This window comes from Gadus chalcogrammus, chromosome 3, assembly GCF_026213295.1.
Source record: "Gadus chalcogrammus isolate NIFS_2021 chromosome 3, NIFS_Gcha_1.0, whole genome shotgun sequence".
NCBI lineage: Eukaryota > Metazoa > Chordata > Actinopteri > Gadiformes > Gadidae > Gadus > Gadus chalcogrammus.
Window position 1 is genome coordinate 700130 of NC_079414.1, and position 23121 is coordinate 723250.

General features: G+C 47.9%; 1 protein-coding gene across 1 annotated transcript in view; it reads left to right on the forward strand.

Annotated features, from left to right (window-relative positions):
• LOC130377454 (probable helicase with zinc finger domain) overlaps positions 1 to 21282 on the forward strand; it is a 97516-nt gene extending 76234 nt beyond the window's left edge. The window contains exons 14-21 of the mRNA XM_056584612.1: positions 1101 to 1288; positions 7810 to 8014; positions 8192 to 8274; positions 8396 to 8888; positions 9020 to 9302; positions 9587 to 10205; positions 10872 to 11172; positions 11439 to 21282. Coding sequence (XP_056440587.1) covers positions 1101 to 1288; positions 7810 to 8014; positions 8192 to 8274; positions 8396 to 8888; positions 9020 to 9302; positions 9587 to 10205; positions 10872 to 11172; positions 11439 to 11878 — 2612 coding nt within the window. The 3' untranslated portion in view covers positions 11879 to 21282. The remainder of the gene's footprint in view (positions 1 to 1100; positions 1289 to 7809; positions 8015 to 8191; positions 8275 to 8395; positions 8889 to 9019; positions 9303 to 9586; positions 10206 to 10871; positions 11173 to 11438) is intronic.
• The last annotated feature ends 1839 nt before the right edge of the window (positions 21283 to 23121 follow it).

Sequence of the window (23121 nt, forward strand, 5' to 3'; positions counted from 1 at the left end):
CAGCCGTCAGCCAATGGGGTCGCAGAGATGATGGGCTTTAGAATAGAGCTGCTGCTGCCACAGAGGAACCCCCGCCCCCCGTGCAAATAAACGTTCACTGTATGCGTCATCGTTTGAGATTCTTTCACATAATAACTTCATATCCTCCAAAGTAATGGCAAGACATACGGAAGAGCAGGCACACACATCGCATTTACAACCCCCACGTCAACGCGCGCGCGCGCGCACACACACACACACACACACACACACACACACACACACACACACACACACACACACACACACACACACACACACACACACACACACACACACACACACACACACACACACACACACACACACCATGTGTCTCAGAGTTGAACACATTAGGGAGCTTTTCCACATAATGTAGGGTGAGGGGAGCGACTGGACGATTAGCATAACGTCACTAGAGACCCGGCATTAAGACCACACGTACACGCACGCACGCACGCACGCACGCACACACACACACACACACCATGTGTCTCAGAGTTGAACTCATTAGGGAGCTTTTCCACATAATGTAGGGTGAGGGGAGCGACTGGACGATTAGCATAACGTCACTAGAGACCCGGCATTAAGACCACACACACACGTACACAAGGCGATCATCCATCATTATTGCACTTCATCTATCGCAGAGATTATGAGCGGCCAATAAGGGACAAGGTTGTTATTTCAAATGGAATCATCTGCACACGCACTTTACAGCGGGAGTTTACAACTATGAAGACGTATCTCCTTTACAATATGTCACCTACAGTCTCCTTTATATTCTATTGAATATGGTTTTCATAGTTTAGGGTTTGCACTCACACCTGATTCACAACCGGCCTCTGCAGAATACATGTTATAGTAATAACACATTGAGCAGAATACATGTTGGAGTAATAACTCATTGAGCAGAGTACATGTTACAGTAATAACACATTGAGCAGAATACATGTTACAGTAATAACAGTCACTGTTTTGTTGTTTATATGTATATTAGAATATGTGCAGTGTTATGTAGAGTCACAGCTGTATTTCTTCATGATACGCCTCATGCTAACCCTGTCCTCTGTTCCCTGCAGTCCAGGCCAGCCCCGCGGTGCTGATGGGGAACCCCATCCGGGCCTTCAGCCCCCCGCTTGGCGGTACACCGGCCGCCCTGGGCAAGTCCCCCAGCCCGGTGCAGAGGATAGACCCCCACACCGGCGCCAGCATCCTCTATGTCCCGGCCGTCTACGGGGGGAACATGGTGATGTCCATGCCCCTGCCGGTGAGACCTCCCCCTGTTGCGTGCAGTGCAGGTCCTCTGTGACTGTTTGGTGTACTATTGTAGTTACTATACAGTAGGGAGAACAAGTATTTGATGCACTGCCGATTTGCAGGTTTTCCCACTTATAAAGTATGCAGAGGTCTGCAATTTTCATCATAGGTACTCTTCAACTGTGAGACGGAATCTCAAAAATCCAGAAAATCACATTGTATGATTTTTAAGCAATTTATTTGCATTTTATTGCATGACATAAGTATTTGATCACATACCAACAAGTAAGCGTTCCGGCTCTCACAGACCTGTTAGTTATTCCCGTTCTCCACTCATTACCTGTATTAACTGCAATTGTTTAAATTGTTACCTGTATAAAAGTCACCTGTCCACACTCGAAAAACAGACTCCAACCTCCACAATGGCCAAGACCAGAGAGTTGTGTAAGGACATCAGGGATACAATTGTAAACCTGCACAAGGCTGGGCTACAGGACAATTGGCAAGCAGCTTGGTGAGAAGGCAACAACTGTTGGCACAATTATTAGAAAATGGAAGAAGTTCAAGATGAGTCAATCTCCCTTGGTCTGGGGCTCCATGCAAGATCTCACCTCGTGGGGCATCAATGATCATAAGGAAGGTGAGGGATCAGCCCAGAACTACATGGCAGGACCTGTTCAATGCCCTGAAGAGAGCTGGGACCACAGTCTCAAAGAAAACCATTAGTAACACCCTACACCGTCATAGATTAAAATCCTGCAGCGCACGCAAGGTCCCCCTGTTCAAGCCAGCGCATGTCCAGGCTCGTCTGAAGTTTGCCAATGACCATCTGGATGATCAAGAGGAGGAATGGGAGAAGGCTATGTGGTCTGATGAGACAATAATAGAGCTTTTTGGTCTAAACTCCACTCGCCGTGTTTGGAGGAAGAAGAAGGATGAGTACAACCCCAAGAACACCTTCCCAACCATGAAGCATGGAGGTGGAAACATCATTCTTTGGGGATGCTTTTCTGTAAAGGGGACAGGACGACTGCACCGTATTGCGGGGAGGATGGATGGGGCCATGTATCGCGAGATCTTGGCCAGCAACCTCCTTCCCTCAGTAAGAGCATTGAAGATGGGTTGTGGCTGGGTCTTCCAGCATGACAACGACCCGAAACACACAGCCAGGGAAACTAAGGAGTGGCTCCGGAAGAAGCATCTTACGGATGCCTAGCCATTCTGCAGACCTAAACCCAATAGAAAATCTTTGGAGGGAGATGAAAGTCTGTATTGCCCAGCGACAGCCCCGAAACCTAAAGGATCTGGAGAAGGTCTGTAGGAGGAGTGGGCCAAAATCCCTTCTGCATTGTGTGCAAACCTGGTCAAGAACTACAGGAAACGTATGATCTCCGTAATTGGAAACAAAGGTTTCTGTACCAAAATATTAAGTTCTGCTTTTCTGATGTATTAAATACTTATGTCATGCAATAAAATGCTAATTAATTACTTAAAAATCATACAATGTGATTTTCTGGATTTTTGTTTTAGATTCCGGCACTGACAGTTGAAATGTACGTCTGATAAAAATTACAGATTTACATGCTTTGTGAGTGGGAAAACCTGAAAAATTGGCAATGTATCAAATTCTTGTTCTCCCCACTGTAGGTATGGTAACTACTAGGCTGGGAACCAGACCAATCTGGCCTTCCTGCTCTGGGAATACGTCTACCCTCTCTCACATAGAACTTTTCTTCTCCCCGGTACGAAATGGGCCGACCATTTATCTAAAATGAGGCCGGACAAATACCGTGACGTTGCAGGCATGACGTGAGGCATTTCAACAACACTCAAGATGGCTGCTGGAGCTGGCGCTGCTGGAAGCAGTGCTGCTGGAGGCACTGCTGCTGGAGGCAGTGCTGGAGGCAGCGCTAGCAGGCTCAGGCTACCTCCATAGCTCTCCCAGGCCAGCTCTTCCAGGCTAGCTCTCCCAGGTTAGCTCTCCCAGGCTAGCTCTCCTTGGCTTGCTCCTCTAGGCTAGCTGTCCCTGGCTAGCTCTCCCAGGTTAACAATCCCAGCACAGTCACCAAGTGACGGTTGAGATGTGGTCACCCCTGTGGTATAATGCATCATAATATACTGCCGAATGTCTAGCAAGTTTCCACAATTAATGCTAAATGCTTTTTATTATGAGTACATCTGATACCAAGGCAAAGGTTTGAGAAGTGAAGCAGAGAAAATTTAGCTTCCAGCCTTACTGGGCTACATGAATACGATGGGTTTCAACATTCAGCAACACTCTACAGAGACCACTTAAGTTGTGAGCAGTACGGCTCAGTCAACAGGCTCCCTAGGGGTTCTCGGAGAATGAAGACCTATCCAACATGTCCTCAGAGCCACCCCTCTGAGGACATGTTGGACAGATCTCTCGTTCTGGGAGAATGAAGTCCACTCACTCCAAGGAATGTTCCTCCCCCTTAAGAATTTACCGTTTGGGACCCAGTGGAGCATAGGAATGTTATTCATGGTCATCCGTTTTGGTCATATTTAAGTAAACGTAGTTATGGCCATTTGTAATTTACGTTCCAGAAATCAGATGATAGTGAGAGGACGGTAGAATGGAGGGTGGCATTATAGTGGTGTGCCGTTCCCCAAGCGTCCACCAACCCTAACCCGCCACGCAGATCCAAAGTGCTCACAAGTTCAGGTCAAAGGCCCGAAGGCCCTTCTGAGATGTGCCTTTATTTGAGTAATCTTTTTTTTTTTTTGCACGTTAAGGTTTCCAGTAGGGGTGTAACGATACACGTATTTGAAATAAAACTCAAATACGTGAAGTCGGAGTTCCCCCCGGACCGTTTAGCCAAAGTATACTACTCTGACAATCTAACTACGTAGACCACTCAGCAGCTCTCCGTCGGTATGTCGGATACGCAATGCAATTCGCAGCCCGATCAATCCTATATGTTGACAACAAACCATGTAAGCAGTGTTGTAAATAAACTTCCGAAGCTTTTCAAACCTTAATTGGTGTTTTATTGGTCCTTAAAGGTCCCATGACATGCTATTTTATGTATTCTTTAATATAGGTATTAGTGGGCAACTAACACAGTACTCAAAGACGTTCCCGAAATTCAGCCGTGGTGCAGAGTTACAGCCACTCCGAGACAGTCGCACATTGAGCTTCCCCCAAATGCGCTGTTTTGGCGTCTGTAGCTATAATGCAAATGAGGAGGAGCGAGGCGGGTCAAGGAGGAGGGTGGGGGTGTGGCCCTGAGCAGCTTGCAGCCACGGTACCATGCGCTCTGTTTACAGTAGATGTATCGCAATGGCGAGGCGCACACAGCCATTAGCCGTGTTCTGTAAATATTCTAGAACACACGGTCCTGGAGCTCTATATCCTAATATTATCATATAGCCTACATAGATATCTATATCATATAATATATATTATCACGGCCAAAAGCTGTGTGAGCCGATATTATGAATGTCAAACGACCGCGTTGGGTTCTCCGACGTTCCTGGTTCTTCAACGTCCACATCAATGTGAAGTAGACTGAACCGCGACAAGGAGGAGAAAGGGATTGTTGCCGGGCAGCGCTTAGGCACCTCCGCCTCCGGCGGTGGTCCCTCAGCGGGGCTCAAGCGGGAGACATTCGCCGCCAACAATCCCTGTCTCCTCCATGTCGTGGTTCATGTTCTTGAGGGAGTCAAAGCCAAAGTTCCTTCCCCCCAATTCATTCTCAACCTTGGCTGAGATAACCCCCACTATGAGTCTCGTTGTAGAAATACCAGAGACGAGAGTCTGACGTGTTATGCGCCATAACACCAAAAGCAGAACGGTTATCCAAATAACAAGGAATTGTACAACACTTGCATTACAGTCCTGGAGCTCTATATCTAAATAATATCATATAATACATAGATATCTATATCATATAATACATATTATCACGGCCAAAAGCTGTGTGCGCCTCCAGACGATATTATGAATCACAAACAACTTTGTCGGGTTCTGCGACGTCTCTGGTTCTTCCACTTTCACATCAAACTGAAGTAGACTGAACCGCGCGCTGCCTGCTGCCGGCTGCCCGCTGCCGGGCGATGGTGCCTCGTGGCAACCGGCGGCATGTCGCAGTTCATGTACTTCAGCGAGTCAAAGCCAAAGTTCCTTTCCCCCAATTCCTTCTCAACCATGGCTCAGATAACCCCCACGACAGTCTCGTTGTGGAAATACAAGAGACGTCAAAGAACCGACAAGAAACACTTGCGTTACAGTGTGTGTATTCACACACACACATGTGGCGCTCGCACGGTCGTGTCTCATTGGCGGGCCAATGTCTCTGGGCGGGCCAAGCAGAGTAAGGGGAGGAGCTTAGATGCTTTATGACGTCCTAAATAAAGGCATTCCAAATCAGCGCGCTTGAGACTCCGTTTTTTCAAAGGCGAGCAGAAGAGCTAGTGCTCGTTTTACACCAAACGCAAGTTTTAGCCACTGGGGGACCATAGGCAGGCTAGGGGAACTCATAGTTATGTTAGAAAATCTCATAAAGTGAGATTTTCATGTCATGGGACCTTTAAACAGCCCTTGCCGTCACTGTTGCGTCGACCAATAGGTCCTTGGCATCGACGGATAGTTAAAAAATATTGGATGCGCACGTAAGCTACGGAGAGGGTCTCCGACAGGCTCTCCAGCTACGGAGAGTGCTCTCTGTGTCTACGTACAGCACTTTAACATGCACACACTCACCGTTGATGTGAAAAGAAAACGAGCTGTGCAAAACTAGCACACGACACTATTTCTACAACCCCTGTCTGGGAATTCAGAAATGCAAAAGCCATAATCAAGTTTATTGGTGTTTTCATTGCTACTGATCTACGGCCATTCTCAGTTTTTGACAAACAAGCCGTTTTTTTTAAATTTCCCCTGAACTATGAACCATACTGTCCTGTATCGTACCGTGACTTCAAAACCGAGGTACGTACTGAACCGTGACTTTTGTGTACCGTTACACCCCTAGTTTCCAGATTAATTGGAGCTCAAATGTGGACAGTCCCGGTTACAATCCATGTTCAGGTTTCTCAGTAGTCCTAGGAGCAAGGGCGTCGCTCTGCATAATTAAAGCTGTGTTGCGTGCCCTTTGGCCTTGTTAGGAGTGCAGGCTCAGGTGGAGCAGCAGGAGCATTCTCCCCCTTTCCTCCCTAGGCAGTCCTGGGTCACCCCAGCTCCCCACTACTACGGAGAATGTCACAACCTAGCGCTGGGTTATGCATGAGTTTACACACAATCCTATTCCTGAGGCAAATGTTGAATTATTAAAAAAAAAGTATCCATGTCCCGACCTAGTATGCACAATACTAACTCCGGAGCCGTTAGTGCATGGAATGGGTTGACAACAGGTTGAGCGGTCCAGTCCATCAGTGGTCCTAGGGTGTCCAAAGTAGGGTGACCACTTTGGACACCCTAACCTCTAACCTTATTTCTAACCCTCACCCTGGCCCCTTTGGACACCCTAACCATTACCATGACCCCTTTAGACACCTTAACTCTAACTCGAACCCTAAAGGCTCGATTCCACCGGAGGCGTACGCGCCGCGGCACGGCTGCACCACGGTCAACGCTGCTGATCGCTTCCACTCTAATCAATGAGACCATTTCCACCGGGCGCGCCGCGGAACGTTTCAGCAGCGTCCCAGGAGCGGCGTGCTGTGCCGCGGCGCTATCTTTCCGTCGCACTTCTATTTTTGCCGCGAGCCGCTGCTAAACCGTGTCAATTTCGACAGAGCAGATCGAGCCGGGCAGGAAGTGAAAAGTAAAAGCCATAGAGCATCCGGTCAATTTTCAAAATAAAACACAATACTCAGCTCATGTAACTTCACATCAACATTATTACGTCATGACCGGTGGCACCAGGTCAGCAGTCAATCAATCAAAGGGTCCGCAACATGGACGACGAGAGACTCATTGTCGAACTTCAGCAACATGAAGTCATTTATGTACCAAATCTCAAAAAATGTCAGAAAGGACAAAGCGTGGCATTTAATTTCAATAGTTTTGGGAGTGGAAGGTGAGTGCATTAGGTTTAGGATTATCGCGTGATCTCGTGATCTCGCGTGGATACGGCTGGCTCGCAAGGCAGCGCTACGCTGCCAGTAGGAATGGACGCAGGGCAGAGGACGCAGCCGTTCCGCGGCACAGCCGTTCCGCGCCCCTTACGTGTCCGGTGGAATCCCGGTGTAACGGGGCTTTGCAGCAGTAATGCTCCGATGCCTGCCGGATGTTGAATCACATCCAAGCATCAAGGGGCATAGCCTGAGGTCATCAGAGACGTAGTGGAGCTAAATACCAAAGTATTGGCAATGGGCAAATGCTTATCTAAACACCACTCTTGTCTAGTACAGATGTGCATACCGTTACAAATGTGATTCGTTCAAATGAGTCCAAAACAACCGAGTATGAAGGCACACTGGTCAATGTTTTCTGTTCTTTTGTTGGTTTGTCAGCAGCATGGCGGTGGTTCATGGTGCTTTAACTTCTCATATGTTTTCTCCCAGCTGCCGTGGGCCGGCTACCCCAACCGCTTCGCCATGGACCCGCGAATCATGAACCACCAGGCGGCCATGGCCTACAACTTCAACCTGCTGCAGGCCCAAAACCGCGGGCCGTCCCTACCCTACGGCGCGGTGGGCCACCCCTCACCCCTGGGCCTGGCCCAGCCCAGCCCGGACAAGGAGCTGCACGTTGACCCCCTCAGGAACGGTGGGTCCCTGGGCCCTTCTAGCTCTCAACACATGTTTTATAAATGCCATTAAACAAAGTCCAAGACTACTTACACAAACACCTCTCTAAAGGAGGTGTTTGTATTTTCTTTAGCTTGTAAAATTAGGTAATCTTGTGGCCGCAATCATTGTAAATGTTTCTGGGCTTGTTTTCCAGGTAAATTGGAAGGCTGTCCAAAGCCCGAGCAGAGTCGTCTGCAGACGCCAGAACGCAAACTTGCAGAGTTGAAGGACAAGCAGGCGAGTCACACGCACTGACCTCTTCTTCCTTTCACACCCTCACTCACAGACCATCCAACATAGACCACAGTGGTCAAGGGCGTCCCAGGGCCGAGAACTCACACTCTCATGTGTCTCTCAGGGGGACGTGGACGCGGGGCGAGGCCTGGAGTCCCACATTGACGGCCCGGGGGCCTTCCCCAACACCATGCTCAATCGCAAGGACCCCTCGGCAGGCCATAGACCCCTCAACTACCACCTGACTCCCCCGAACCAGGGCTTTGTCCCGCACCCGTCCGGGGGGCGCCCCTTCCCCCAGCAGTACCCAGTCTCCAGGCTGCCTTACCGGGTGGGCCAGCCCTCGCAACACCCGGCCATGGGCCAGCAGTCGCAGCTCGGCACCGCCTACTCGGGCGGGATCCACAACCCCGCCTTCTTCGGTGGACCCGTCCCCTCACACAGGGGAGTGCACTCCCCCACCCTGGATGGCTCCGAGTCCGTGGACGATGGGGCCGGCTCCATGAGGGCTCCCATGGGGGCCCACGCGGCTGGCCACCACCCCGGCCTCCTGCAGCCCGGCAGGGTCAACAACTTTGGTGAAGAAGGGCCGGACGGTGGCCCGGCAGACAGCCTGGGTGAGTGGAGCTCCAAGACCACTAGCACCGCTAGCAAACCCGTTGTGAAACAAGTCTTGAAAAGAGCATTCATTTTGTTTGAGTATGGAGGGTTCCGCTGCATCCCACTGACTAACCCTGTGTCCCCACAGACCTGCAAGGCTCTCTTGCGCTGGAGGTCCTCGGCCAGCAGCAGCAGGCGGCGAGGCTGGGCCAGTGGGGGGAGCCTGGGGGGCCCTTCCTCCAGGGCGGCATGGCCTTCCCTCTGCCTCCGCAGCTTGCCCACCTGGCCCAGCCCGGCATCGTCCAGCCCGGCATGGCCCAGCCCGGCCTGCCTCGCTTCCCCCACCAGCTACTGAGGGCGGCCTGGGGCCTTGGGGGCAGCACGGAGGAAGAGGGGGCCTCGCCGGGCGCACCTGGGACCTCGTTCACCAGGTGAGACACCCCCTGTGATGAGAAGGAGGTTATTAAGGACCTGGTTCACCAGGTGAGACACGCCCCTGTGATAAGTAGGAGGCTATTAAGGACCTTGTTCACCAGGTGAGACACGCCATGTGATGAGTCTGAGGTTATTAAGGACCTGGTTCACCAGGTGAGAAACGCCCCTGTGATAAGTAGGAGGTTACTAAAGACAGAACATGAAGTCCTGCTGGACAAGTCTCTGGATAACTGGAATCTCTTTGCCCAACAAACCCTATTCCTGTGTCCGGCCCCCCCAGGTACCCGGGCCTCCTGAGGGAGATGACCCCCCAGGAGCAGGCTGATCCCAGGGAGCAGACGGAGATGCAACCCCCCCCCCAGTCCCGCCTCCTCCAGTACCGTCAGGTCCAGTCCCGTTCCCCCGGAGACCCCTCCTCGCCGTCCGCCACCTCATCCAATCACATGGCGGCATTCCCCACGGGGCCATACCCCCAGGACCCGGGCCGAGACCTCCTGGCAGACCTGGGCGCCCAACAGCAGCTCCACCAACAGCACCCTGGCACCGCCCTCTATAACCACGGCTCCTACCCCCACCATCATACCCTGGGCCCTCCCGCCTCCCCCCCGCTCTCCCAGGCCAAGTACCTGCCTCCGGAGGCCCAGTGGTCTCACGGGGGAGCTGCATCAGGTGGACCACCTCCTCCGCAGCAGAGCCACCTGCTCGGGAACCAAGGCCACAGCTTTCCGTACGGGATGCCCGTAATGGGACACCCCAGTAGGCAGGAGCAGGTCCATCTGATGCAGCTCCACCACCAGCAGCAGCAGCAGCAGAGCCAGGGACCAGGTGCGGAGACGTACCACCACCCCCTGTCTCCCAGGACCACAGCGGCAACCACGGCTCTCCACAACGTAGACGAGGTGAGAAGACTCCTGACCCCGTGACCTTAAAGGGGACATATTATACCACCAGGTGTGAGTGTGATTAGCCTTACAAGCCGTTTCGAAAATCTGGCCCCTATGACATCACTAGTGGGCGTGTCCACCTAGATCTGTGCTGGATAGATGAGCAACGTTTACTTCAGTTCCCTGGGTAGGCTGGTAGACTGATCTATCCAGCACAGATCTAGGTGGACACGCCCACTAGTGATGTCATATGGGGCCAATTTTCTAAACGGCTTGTAAGGCTAATCACACTCACACCTGGTGGTATAATACGTCCCCTTTAAGAGTCAGGTGATCAGTGAGTTCGAGTTCTGCCCTGGCTGCAGACCGGGACAGAGAAGAGAGTCACCAGTTCACTGATGGCCAACCATCAGAACCAGTCTCAGCAGAACAGAATGGCTTTTGGTAGCCCTTGGCTTGATGAGGAGGTTTCAGATGAGGATCCTGCTACCTTATCCAACAACACAACGCTAACACTTTGTCAAAGAGCGCAGTCTTAACCATGTTATTTACAATGTAGTTGTGGAGCTAGAAGGTGAGGTACTGGGAGCGGTCCCATGTTACCATGGTCCCAAGACAGGCTACCGTGTGTCTTCTTCTATGGTACCAGGTTGTAGACAGTCTCTATCTCCTCCTCCCCAGTACGAGCCCAGGGGCCCCGGGCGGCCCCTATACCAGCGGCGGATCTCCTCAACCTACCCCGACGAGCCCTCCCCCTCCGGCACCCATACCAGCCTATCCCAGCAGGTCCAGCTCTGCCAGCCGGACCCCCAGGAGCACCCCCACGACCATGGCCACGGCCACACACAGCAGCCCGGCCACGCCCCCTACGGTTATCCCCCGGGCGAGCTGTGGCCCAGTAACGGAGGAGGAACCCCCGGCGCCTTCCACAACATTCCATGCAACGGCGCCGGCTCTTTAGCCCACCACCGAGAGCTGCTAGGTAGATACCCCCCACCAACACGGAGAGCTGCTAGGTAGATACCCCCCCACCCCCACCACGAGAGCTGCTAGGTAGGTACCTACCTAGCTGCTCTCCTGTAGCTTCAGTCCCTCTACTCTAACATGTCTTCCCTCTTTCTGTAGCTTCAGTCCCTCTACTCTAACCTGTCTCCTCTCCTGCTCTAGCTTCAGTCCCTCTACTCTTAACCTGTCTCCTCCTGTTTCTTCATACCCTCTACTCTAACCTCGTCTCCTCCTCTCCTGCAGCGGTGTCCTCCAAGGCCCTCCGGCCCGCGGGGGAGGAGCAAGGCAAAGCGGAGGGGCCAGCAGGGCAGCAGCAGCCGCCGCAGCCCCCAGCTGGAGCCAGCCTCCCGCACCTTGGACAATTCCCCCCTCTCATGCCCCACGCCAAGCTGCAGCAGCAACAGCAACAACAGCAACAACAGCAACAGCAGCAGCAGCAGCAGCAACAACAGCAGCAACAGCAGCAGCAGCAGCAGGGCCCTCCAGAATCTGGGCAGGGGCCCCCCAACCAGGCCAAGCCCCCCACCATGTCGTATGCCAGTGCCCTGCGGGCCCCGCCCAAGCCCCGGCCCGCCGCCCGGCCTGAGCAGTCCAAGAAGAACAGCGACCCGCTCTCGCTGCTGCAGGAGTTAAGCATCGGCAGCTCCAACGGCAGTAACGGGTACTACTCCTACTTTAAGTAAGCCTCTTTAAGGCACCACCTCAACTACTTGGCCCATCCCTGAGTACTTAAACTCCTCCCCATCCCTCCTCAAGAAGTGATATTTAAATATAAAAAAAAATATATATAAAAAAGGTAAAACTGTGAAACTAAATAAAAAAAGGGATAAAATATCTGGTGAAAAAGTGCTATCAATAGTTTTTTGTTTTGTTGGTTTTTTTCAGCCTTTTTGTTTTATCTGTTATAGTCAAATCTTCTCACATATTCACATATCTGTGAAGAACAAAGACCTAAGTATATATATAATGAACGCATTACCGTATGTATACATACTCATTATGTATATATGAATATATACTTATATTATGTAAACTTGTAAATGTACGTAATTCAGAAAAAAAATCAAAAGAAAAAAAAAATCCTAAATTTGAAAAAAGCCTAAAAAGATGTGACTTAGTTGACCACTTAGCAGCCAGGACGTTTTCTTACAAGCTGAAGGGTGAGTGCTGACCGAGGGACTACTCAGACTGCCAGGGCTCTTCGTGGTTTCCTATCTTTCCGTTCCAGTGGTCTTTGTACGCCTGGTTTTTTTCCTACTTCTATAGTTGCAGTAAAAACAAAACAAAAAAGACCAAAAAGATGTTGCTAAGTGGTCAGCTGACTCGGTGTATAGAAGTAGACCTGTTTTCTCTAATCTGTACATAGATAAACATCATAATGAATTGTTTGCCACAGACAGAAGTCCACGTTAGTGTTCAACTGAGAACAGATCTTCTGCTTCTCCTCCCCACTGGGACTTTTTATTTGACCTAAAGCGTGGTTACACATTGATTACGTTTGCCTGATTATAATTACTTTAACACTTAAACCGAACACGTTTGTTGTTTTGCATTTTGATTTTCTTTGTTGTAATTTTTTTTCTTTCAAAATGGCTATTCTGTACAATTATAGAAACTATCTCACACTCAATCATGTTTCATTTAAAAAAACAAAAACAAAAAACAGGTTATGAAGGAAATCATTGTCCTAAACACATGATCTACAGCAGAGGAAGAGGCCCTCCAGGAGGCACTCACACACGCAGACACGCACACCCAGATGTGCACGCTCATGCAGGCATGCCTCGGCGGAAGAGGAGGACTGTCCCCACAAGGCTCCACAGGCCTCCTGGATCATAGGGCAGGGCTACATGGAGGAATGCGTCTCCATACACTTGGTTAAGGGGTTTGTAGGAGGTCAGGTTCTCATCTCCAGGGGGAAACGCTGGCGTGTCTGAGGAAGTTGTCCCAGGGGTGTAAAGGTGAAAAGGCTAGTCTTTAAGAAAGTGTTTATAGAGGCGAGGTCAGAGGGTCAAGTTGACTACATGTATCCCATCAGTTTTTAGGTTGGTTTCATTCAGAGGGATTGATAACTCACTGGCTGAAGGCCTAAAAGTAACTGAACAATTGTATTTACCATCTGAGATAGGTTACCAGCTGGCTGTACTTTATTATTTATCTTCTTTTTATTACCTAAAGATAAAATGCAAAAAGAAGTGGCACATATCAGAAGATCGATGATGATGAGGATTAGGATGGTCAGATGGTTATGAGAGCGGACTGGAGGCCGCTGGGGAGGGGTCGCCGTGGGACTCCTAGGAGCTCCGGAGAGGCTTGGGTAACAACAGTCAGCAGTAGTTTAATAGAGACCATTCAGTCCATTACAAATGCATACTTGTAAATACACATTTTCTAGAGATTTCCAAAAAAGAAAAAGAAAAGAAAAAGATTTTGGGGAGTGCCCCCCAATTGGACGTGCTGTCTCAGAGAGGCGTGTCCTTTTTAATTATGCAAATCCCTCTCACACACACTCCCCAGCGTCCATGTTGCAGGGGGGTGCAGGCGACCTGATTGATGTTGTGAGATAGTTTCTGGCTGAGGAGACCCCCGAAGCTTCGTTTCTGGCGGAGAGGGGGGGGGGGTTCTTTCTTTGAACTCTTGTTTGACCTTTCGTTCCGTGCATGTTCAGCTGACCAGACTGATTTTAACCCCTCCCCCTCTGTTTTTCTCAAGCTCTTTGTATTGATTTGTGGGGGGTGGATAAGTAAACAGGTTTATGTTCACAATACAATACAAGTTTGAGTATATTATTTGATGTGTACAATGACTTGTGACATTATAGAAAAAAACATATTCTACTATTTTACTACCATGCCCATGGAATATGTACTGGTCGTGTGAGTTTTTTTCTGTTCTCTACTTATTTAGCATGGCTGTGCTCATGTTGCTCGCTACCAGGTGCCATTATTATTTTCAATTTCTGTCGGAAACAAACCAGTTCAGAACCATTTTCCACAAATGATTTGAACAAGTTACGCGATACAAGTGCTCCTCAAACGGCCTCATCCTGCTCTTCAGTGGGATGTTTAAAACACCACCAGGCCTCTGCTCCACCAGGCCTCCTAAACCAAACCCCAGGCCCTCCCCCTCCTGAACCACTCCCCAGGCCCACCTCCTGCTGAGCATGAACGGTCCCAGACCCCAGGGAACGTTCATCAGTTTGGGATAAAGGTACACGCGCACAGCAGCATTTGTACTGCTCTTCTAATGGTAGAACTGATGGCCCAGTGGTCAGCGAGGCACCGGCAACCAGCCAGAGACCAGCGTGTTCTGGTGAGACACCCCCCCCCCCCCCTGTTCTGCAGTAGGTGGAGGCACCTCTCAAAGCTCCAGCATCCTTCAGGCCGTTCACTAGAACTGTTTACTAGAGATGTTCTGATCCGTTGGCTGGTGGGCCTCATAGCAGATTTAGACTGTTTCAAAGGATTCTTTTAACTCTTATCTTTTTTGGGGGGGGGGGGGTTGTTTTCTGTTTCTCTATTAAAGTGTTTTTCTTTTTTAATGAAGTTTATTGGAAATCTTGGTCTTTGTGTGTGTGTATGTGTGTGTGTGTGTACTGGGACAGATCATGCCTCAGTGCTACACTATATTCTTTTTGCCAAACTTGATTTATTTTTTAAATATTGCTTACCTCCTAGAGCATCCCGCAATGTCTTGCGATATTGATATCCCCCCTCAGAATGTTTTGACGGCTCCGCCGTCAACACTCTCCCAAGTAAGACGTTATGTCTTATTCAAACAACCCGCCGAACCGCATATCAACAAACAAGTCTCAAGATCTTTACGGTCCCATGGCATGAAAGTGTCACTTTATGAGGATTTCTAACATTAATATGAGTTCTCCTAGTCTGCCTATGGTCCCCCAGTAGCTTGAAATGGCGTTAGTTGTAAAACAAGCCCTAGGTATCCTGCTCTGCCTTTGAAAAAACAAAGGTCAGACGCGCCGATTTGGAATTTTCCCCTTATGTCATCATACGGAGACATGCTACCTCCCCTTTCTCTGCTTAGCCCGCCCAGAGAATTTGGCCCGCCAATAAGACGATGAGCTACGAACATGGTTGGTGTTATGGCGGATAACACGTCGGGTTCTCTGACGTCTCTGGTATTTTCTAGGCCTGCAGCGGATTCGAATTGTATCCGAATCCGTTCGGTTCGTTTACCACAGTTCGGAGCATTCTGGAGATCCGCGGATTTCGGTTTCATGAAGGCATTGCCTTATGTAGCGTATTTTGCCTACTGTAGCCTACGTCCGATACAAAAGTGTGTTTAGGACCCAGCAGAATGCATTCTCTCCAGTGCTGCCCGAGCCAATGAGACTTTTCCCGCTTCATGCTGCGCTCGTCGCCAGAGTTCTAAGCCTCGTCGGCCGTTATCCCTTACATGTTACACTCAGTGCACCATGTTTTCAAATGCATTTAGGGGAACATTTATTGCACAAAAAAGCCTTGCAAGTTGTCTGATTACAGTCAATTAACACATTGCAAATAGCCTGTGGGTCTCATTCGTTTTTGTGTTTCTCCCCCAAACCCTCCATCAAAAAAAAGTCTGCCTTTTTACTATCACGGACATGATCCTAATCCGAACCGTATCCGTAACCGAGGCCCAAAACGGTTATCTGAACCGAACCGTGGACACACTGATCCGTTTCACCACTAGTATTTTCACAACGACACTCGTAGTGGGGGTTATCTCGGCAATGGTTGAGAAGGAATTGGGGGGAAAGGAACTTTGGCTAGGCTCCCTGAAGTACATGAACTGTGACATGGAGGAGAAAGGGATTGTTGACCGCGATTGTCCCGCTGATTCTCCCGCTGCCGAGGCGTTGGTGCCTCGGCAGTGGGCAGCCGGCCTCCGGCGGGAGACAATCGAGGGCAACAATCCCTTTCTCCTCCATGTCCGGGTTTAGTCTACTTCAGATTGTTGTGGAAGTGGAGGGTTATCTCAGCCATGGTTGAGAAGGTATTGGGGGGGGGGGGGAAAGGAACTTTGGCTTTGACTCCCTGAAGTACATGAACCACTACATAGAGGAGTAATTTCAGATTCATATCCTCTGGCGGTGCACACAGCTTTTGACCGTGATAATATATATTATATGATATAGATATCTATGTTTAATATATTATTCAGATATAGAGCTCCAGGACTCCCGCCGATTAATTAACAATTAATCCTGCGCCCCCTCCCTTCTCCGTTCCATTAGGGAACATGTTTGGTTTCATTTCACTTGTTTCGTATATTTCTCCCGCCCTACTCCTCTCCCCCTCCCCCACTCAAGCCTGTGCTTTATTTCACGGCTCTTCTTAATGCTGTGGAATGCTCCGTTCACTTGCATGGGCCTTCCCAACTTCCGGCGATCAATTATTTTTTGATAATTGACCGTTGCTAAGCATGTAATGACCGCTGTCAAGGACAGTGTTTTTTTGCCTCGAATTCACGTCTTTCATATCACTCCGCAAATAGTCCGGTAATTTGTCAACCCCAGCGCATTCGGTTGTATCTGTCAACGTATTTGGCAAACTATTTCTCTGCTGATCAACAAATTGTAAAAAGACACACCATTTGAAGTTATTTTTTCGTTTTGGCAAGTAGCTATGTAATAAGCGGTATAATGTATAGAACGCCGGTCATTTTTGAAAATAAGCCGCTTCAGGGCGAAGCAAGACGCCTCCGCTTCGCTCTGTCTGGGCTTATTTTCCCTATATTTTCCCGATAATGACCGGCGTTATATAAATTATCCCTTAGTTTCACTAAGGTGCTTCTGTAAATGAATTTTTACAGAATTTTCAGTTTCAGAAGAAGCTGTTTGTTATTATTATTATTATTTTCAACTAACCAATAGTAGTTGCCATGTATTTAAAAAATATCAATGCCCTTTGACCTCTGAATAACAGTTAAAGCCATTGAATAATTTATTTGCATGCATAGACCAATGTGTGGCGCAGCGCCAAAGAATCAACACAGAGCGCCACAAATTGATTCTGCTTCTTTTTTTATTAAGGGATGTTCTGCGTTGTTTGATTGTTGGTGTGATGGGTAGAGAAGGACCACGGGACACAGTTGTTCGGAGTTGTGGAATACGCTTGGCAATTTATTCCCCAACAGTGGAAATTCTTCAATAGTCGCCTTGGATCTAGGGTCAAACAAGAATTAGAAAATACTCTTTGACCCAACAAAATGTAAAAATAAATACATGTAACCATAAACTATATAATTAAATAAACATTATCTTTCAAATAAAAGAAGAAAAAGACGAAAACATTAAATTAAGCAGTAGACAAAATCATACGAGGTCATATAAGACGCAAACACACACATCACATATAACCCTCGAACATCCCATGCAACATATTTACCAAACAAACGGATGGGTGGTTTAAACGTATATTTAAAATATAGATTGGGCAAAAATACTGCTCCCCTTGGATCCGTAAGCCTTGGATCTATTAGGGTCAAACATGAAACAAGAATTAGAAAAGATGGTTTACGCATGAACTACGTTGGCACACAAGGGACACAATATTCAAATCGCGGTAAACAGTGCCACATGGTGGCCTGTCTAATTAACAACCTTACATATGTATAGAACGATAATGAACACCGTTCATTTTATACATTTTGTACACATTTCATTTTGTACACAACATTGTGCTCCATTTACCTTTACACAGGCATATAATGTAATGCATATAGTACCTAATTTCCGCCATGGTGGCGTTGATCTATTGGTGCACTCTGTCCTGTGAAAGCTACACATTTTGTAGAGCAGTATTGAAACATGGCGGACAGAACGTGTCGTAACCAAATGTGTACTTTGCCTGTGTATGTTTACAGGTAAGCAAACAATATAAGAGTCATGAATGTACATAAGATGAGCTGGGCAAGGGTTAGAGATGTGGGGAAGAGTTGGCAAGTTAACTCAGCCGTGAATGTTGTATTAAAGGTTGTAATGCCGTCATAAGCAACTTCTGCTAGCAGCTAAGCTAATCTTCTTGCGTCGCCATTAGGGTCCGGTCGCGGTACATTTATGTAGATGGTGTTTGTTTACTTTGTATGCCAAGGTTAAGAACTGGGAATAATATCAGGAGCCACAATGTGCTTTTATTTTGTGTATTTCCATTGCCGATTACTATGTCTATTAATATGTATTTTTGCGAATGGTGTAATACTTAGATTAGGATGTAAACAGACCGAGTGAAACACATTTTGTAGAGCAGTATTGAAACATGGCGGACAGAACGTGTCGTAACCAAATGTGTACTTTGCCTGTGTATGTTTACAGAAGTCATTAAAGAAACTACTCTTCAAGTCACGCTTGAGTTTATTTTCAAGTGTGCTTAGCAACCGAAGACGGACGCTGGGGTTGAAAAGTTACCGGTACCAAAGACGTCATTAGAGGCAAAAAATCCTTTGTTTTCCTTGACAGCGGTCAATGGGCCTATCTCACAACTTCCTGGTTCGGCGTTCGATTTTGCCTTCACCGGGTAAAGTGACTTCCGGTCGCGTAGTCCATGATATTTGACAATGGCGCAGTCAAAAAACAAAAGCTTCTGTTGTGTACCTCTATGCGCCAATTCAAAACAAAAACAACCGTATTTACATTTTCACGACTTCCCAAATAATACCCAATACAGCAGTGGCGATCAGACGGAATGAAGGAGTTAATTTCGTAATTCAGAAGGGGAGTACACTGGTCTGTAGTCGGCATTTCTCAGCGGCTGATTATGACGACGGGAGTGCTACGCTGAATACTGGAGCTGTTCCTAGTCGTTTGGACTGGAACAGCTACACCACAGCCCCGGAAAAAAAACCTGTGTATAAACGGGTGTCAGCTCGAAAAGCTGAAGGAAAGGACAAAACACAAACGGACCGGAGAGGTACCGGGGAACATGACTACGCGACACGCCCCCCTGCCGGTAAGTAGATGTGTGCTAACTAGCTGTTATGTCTGTTATTTGTGTTCAACACTTGTTGGGCTATTGTATAATTTTGCCAAACATGGCATGGTTAACGTTAAAACATTCAATCAACATCAGACGTACTGTTAAACTGGGGTTGCATATTAATTCAGATTCAGCTTTATTGGCCAGGTTTGCGAACAAATAAGGAATTTTACTTTGGTTTTTACTCTCTATTTACAACACTCACCTATAGTTAATACATAAAAAAGATCTGGAGGCAAGGCTGCAAGAAATGTCCATGGGGCCACAAACTGTCCTCAACAGATTTTGTGTGTCTGATCAGACCATGACATATTATACTCGGTTTCCATCTCAAGAAGTGTTTCAAGTGTTTTGGGAGTCTGTTTTGCCCCTCAACACAATATATTCTTTATTGGAGCAAAGCACAGAGGATTGGACAAGAGGCGATTCCAACACCAAGCCCTTCAAGGAAGATTCCAGTCATTGATGAGTTTTTCATCTACTGTTGTAGAGTACCAACTGGCCTTAAAGAACAGGTCATTGCTGACATCTTCCAGGTCAGCACAGCTGAGATGGTACCAACTCCAAGCTGGATATTCCCTCTAGGATGTGGGACATCAAAGGGCGAAACGTCAAATATAAATGTGACTTTTTTTTTATATTGTAGTGATAACAGATGTATTCTAATATGCATCTTTTCATAATGAGCAAGTTTAACAGAGTGCAAATTGCAACACAAATGTCTTACCAGCATACGTTCTGTAGAGTGCGGACTTGACTCCAATCTTCCCCCCCCGACTTGGGTTCCTTCACCACCAGGTCACTCACAGCCTCTGGATGGATTCCCTGAGGCGAACAACAAAAATTTAGTCATACAGGAAATGCTCATATACTCTAGGCAAATACTGAAGTGTATGATTTGAACAGAGGAAACAACAGCACACGCGTGTTCGAGGTCGATGCCACATCTGTGGTTGACTGGTACAGGCCAGGGAAGGTGGAACCACATCAAGGCCCAGCTGCACATTATGCGCTGTCTGGAACAGCAGAGCGGTTATATGGCTACAGAAGCCTTTGCCCGCAGCACAGCTACAGCTGTGTTCTGAGAGACCCAGTTGTCCAACAGCCTCCAGGGTGATCTGTGAACACCATAAGAATTGAGTTACTGAACTTAGTAGGTAGGACCTTGATATAAGGCCATTGGAAACTGGCAAGGAGCCTGCAACCGCAGAAAAGCCATGTACAGTTCCGTGCAAAAACTCTTGGGCCACCATTACATCTGTTGTTTTAGCAATGTTATAACATGAACTAGCCTAGATGTTTGTCCTTTTAATGCACTCAACAAATTTCCTTTATTTACGGCTTGTGCCTTAATGAAGAGGAAGAAAAATACATAGGTCTGTACAGCCACAACATTGCAGCAAGCTAGGTGGGCCAAGTCTTAAGCACGCTACTGTTTGTAAGAAAGAACAATGAAAATGATCTGAACTTCAGAAGAAGAGGAAAACTGCAACTGCGGTTGTTAGTCCAGACAGACTATCAAAACTAACAGACTTGGGCCAACGGGCCCTAACTCAGCAGAAACCTGTAGTATGTGGGGCTCCTCATTCCTCCTCATCGAGCGGTTGCATCTACCTCTCACTACCACCTTTCCATCATCTATATTTGACACAGCATATACATAATGTTAATAATATGTCGCTGATCGGAAGAAAACTGGTCAGCAAATAACTAGCTGAACCTATCCTTGGCTAAACTAATGCTAAAATGCTAACGCTACACACGGAGACTTCATAGCCACCATGGCTAATTATATTCATAATATTATAGTCTACACGTAACAAATATGATCATTTTACACACATTTCACACACAGACAATATTTATGACGATTTATATGGATCGTATATGGTTTGCTTGTCATCACAAAACATGAATGAGCAAGGCGGCCATTGAGTAGCCTACTGACAACAACAAAACACCTTAGACAACTTACCTTGATAATTGTGTACAAACTCCTCCACAAAAAACTTGTACCCCTTTGTCAGCCTGGGCCAGTGTTGCCAACTTAGCGATTTTGTCGCTATATTTAGCTACTTTTCAGACCCCTTTGGCGACTTTTTTTCAAAACAGCGACAAGCGACAAATCAAGCTCCTTTTTCAGCTGTTATTGGTGACTTTTGGCGACTTTTTGAGGTGAAAGCACTATCGCTATTACCTCTTCACAACGAGCACCGGGTGCCTGTGCGGCCCCTCCCCCGTCTCAAAGCACTTACAGGCAGCCCAGTCCTCGTGCATCAGTCCCTCCCAGCTGCTCTGGAGACGTTCACGCCTCGGCATCCGGGCTGCAAATGAATCCGCGTCACAGCGTGACGCGTTCCGGCCAGCAAGCCGCCGCCGACTGATCCCGCCCCCTGACGTAATTCCCGCCAGGGCGGGAAAATGTAATATTTTCTTTGTCTAAATAAAATAATAAATCGCATTGACTCACACTGCCTCGGCCCTCAGGTAGGTTCAGTCACTTCACCTCACCTCGTCCACTGCGTGAGTGTGTGTGTGTCTTTACCATGTCGCAGTCAAAACTTTATCAACAAAAATATAGGAAAGAGTGGGAAGCAAACACTGCTTTTAAGGGCTGGTTAAAGCCGTTTATTGGAGACGATAAACGAGCATACTGTTGCTATTGCAAGGTTGATTTCTGTGCCAAACTCAGTGATGTGAAGAAAAACAGTTCAACCCAGAAGCACATTCAAAAGGCAAAGCCTTACAGTTCGGCTCAAACAACGCTCCCATTTATGGTAAGCAAAATTGATGTCTCCAAAAAGGCTGAGGCTACTATAGCGTTAGCAATTGCTGAACACTGCTCCCTCCTAGCATGTGACCACATTGGGGAAGCATGTAGGTCAGCTTTTTCCGACTCTGCTGCTGCTACGCATTTCAGAATGCACAGGACTAAGTGCACTGAAATGATCAATGGTGTCCTAGCACCTTACTTTTTGAAAAAGTTGGTGGCAGATGTGGGTGAGCAGCATTTTAGCCTCCTCCTCGATGAGGCCACAGACATCAGTGTGTCTAAGTACCTGGGTGTTGCCATCAGATACTTCAGTGAAACTAAAGGGACAGTGGTTTCAACATTTCTGGGGCTTGTTGAGTTGGACGGAGGAGATGCCCATTCTATTGCTCGTGCTTTGTTGGCTTTTTTAGAAAAGTACTCTCTTGTTAAAGAGAAACTCCTAGGGATAGGCACTGACAATGCCTCTGTAATGACATGGATAAATAATGGGGTCCATACAGTTCTCAAACAGGAGTATGGCCTTAAAGACCTTGTCCTCATTCGATGTGTGTGTCACTCCCTGCAGCTTGCGGTTACTCATGCATCCAATCATGACACAATCCCACGCAGTGTGGAGTATCTGGTAAGGGAGACATATAAATGGTTTTCAGTGTCTCCCAAACGCAGGGAGGCCTACAAGGCCATTTACGAGACCATTAACTGTGGGGAGAAACCCTTACAAATTACAAAGGTGTGTGCCACACGTTGGCTCTCCATTGAACCCGCAGTGTCACACATTTTGGACCAGTGGGAGGAGCTTAAGCTGCATTTTGAGGTCACCAAGTCCAGTGAACACTGCTACATGGCTGAGGTTTTACACTCCATGTACAGTGATCCTCAAAATGTCTTGTACTTGACTTTTTTGAAGTCAGTGCTGGGTGAGGTACAGTTGGCCATGAAGGCTTTTGAGGGAGAGCAGGTAGATCCTCTTAAGCTACTTGACAGCTTGGTAGGCCTCATCAAGTCTGTGAGCAGGAGGGTCCTGAATCCATTGGCAAAGGTTGATGTTCTTAAAGGGCCAATAGATGGATACATCAGTCCAATACCATACCTTGGTTACCTTTTTGACTCAAAGGCAGCTGAGCTCCACCTCGCGCCTGACAATGAACACAATGTCCGAAAACGGTGTGTCGCC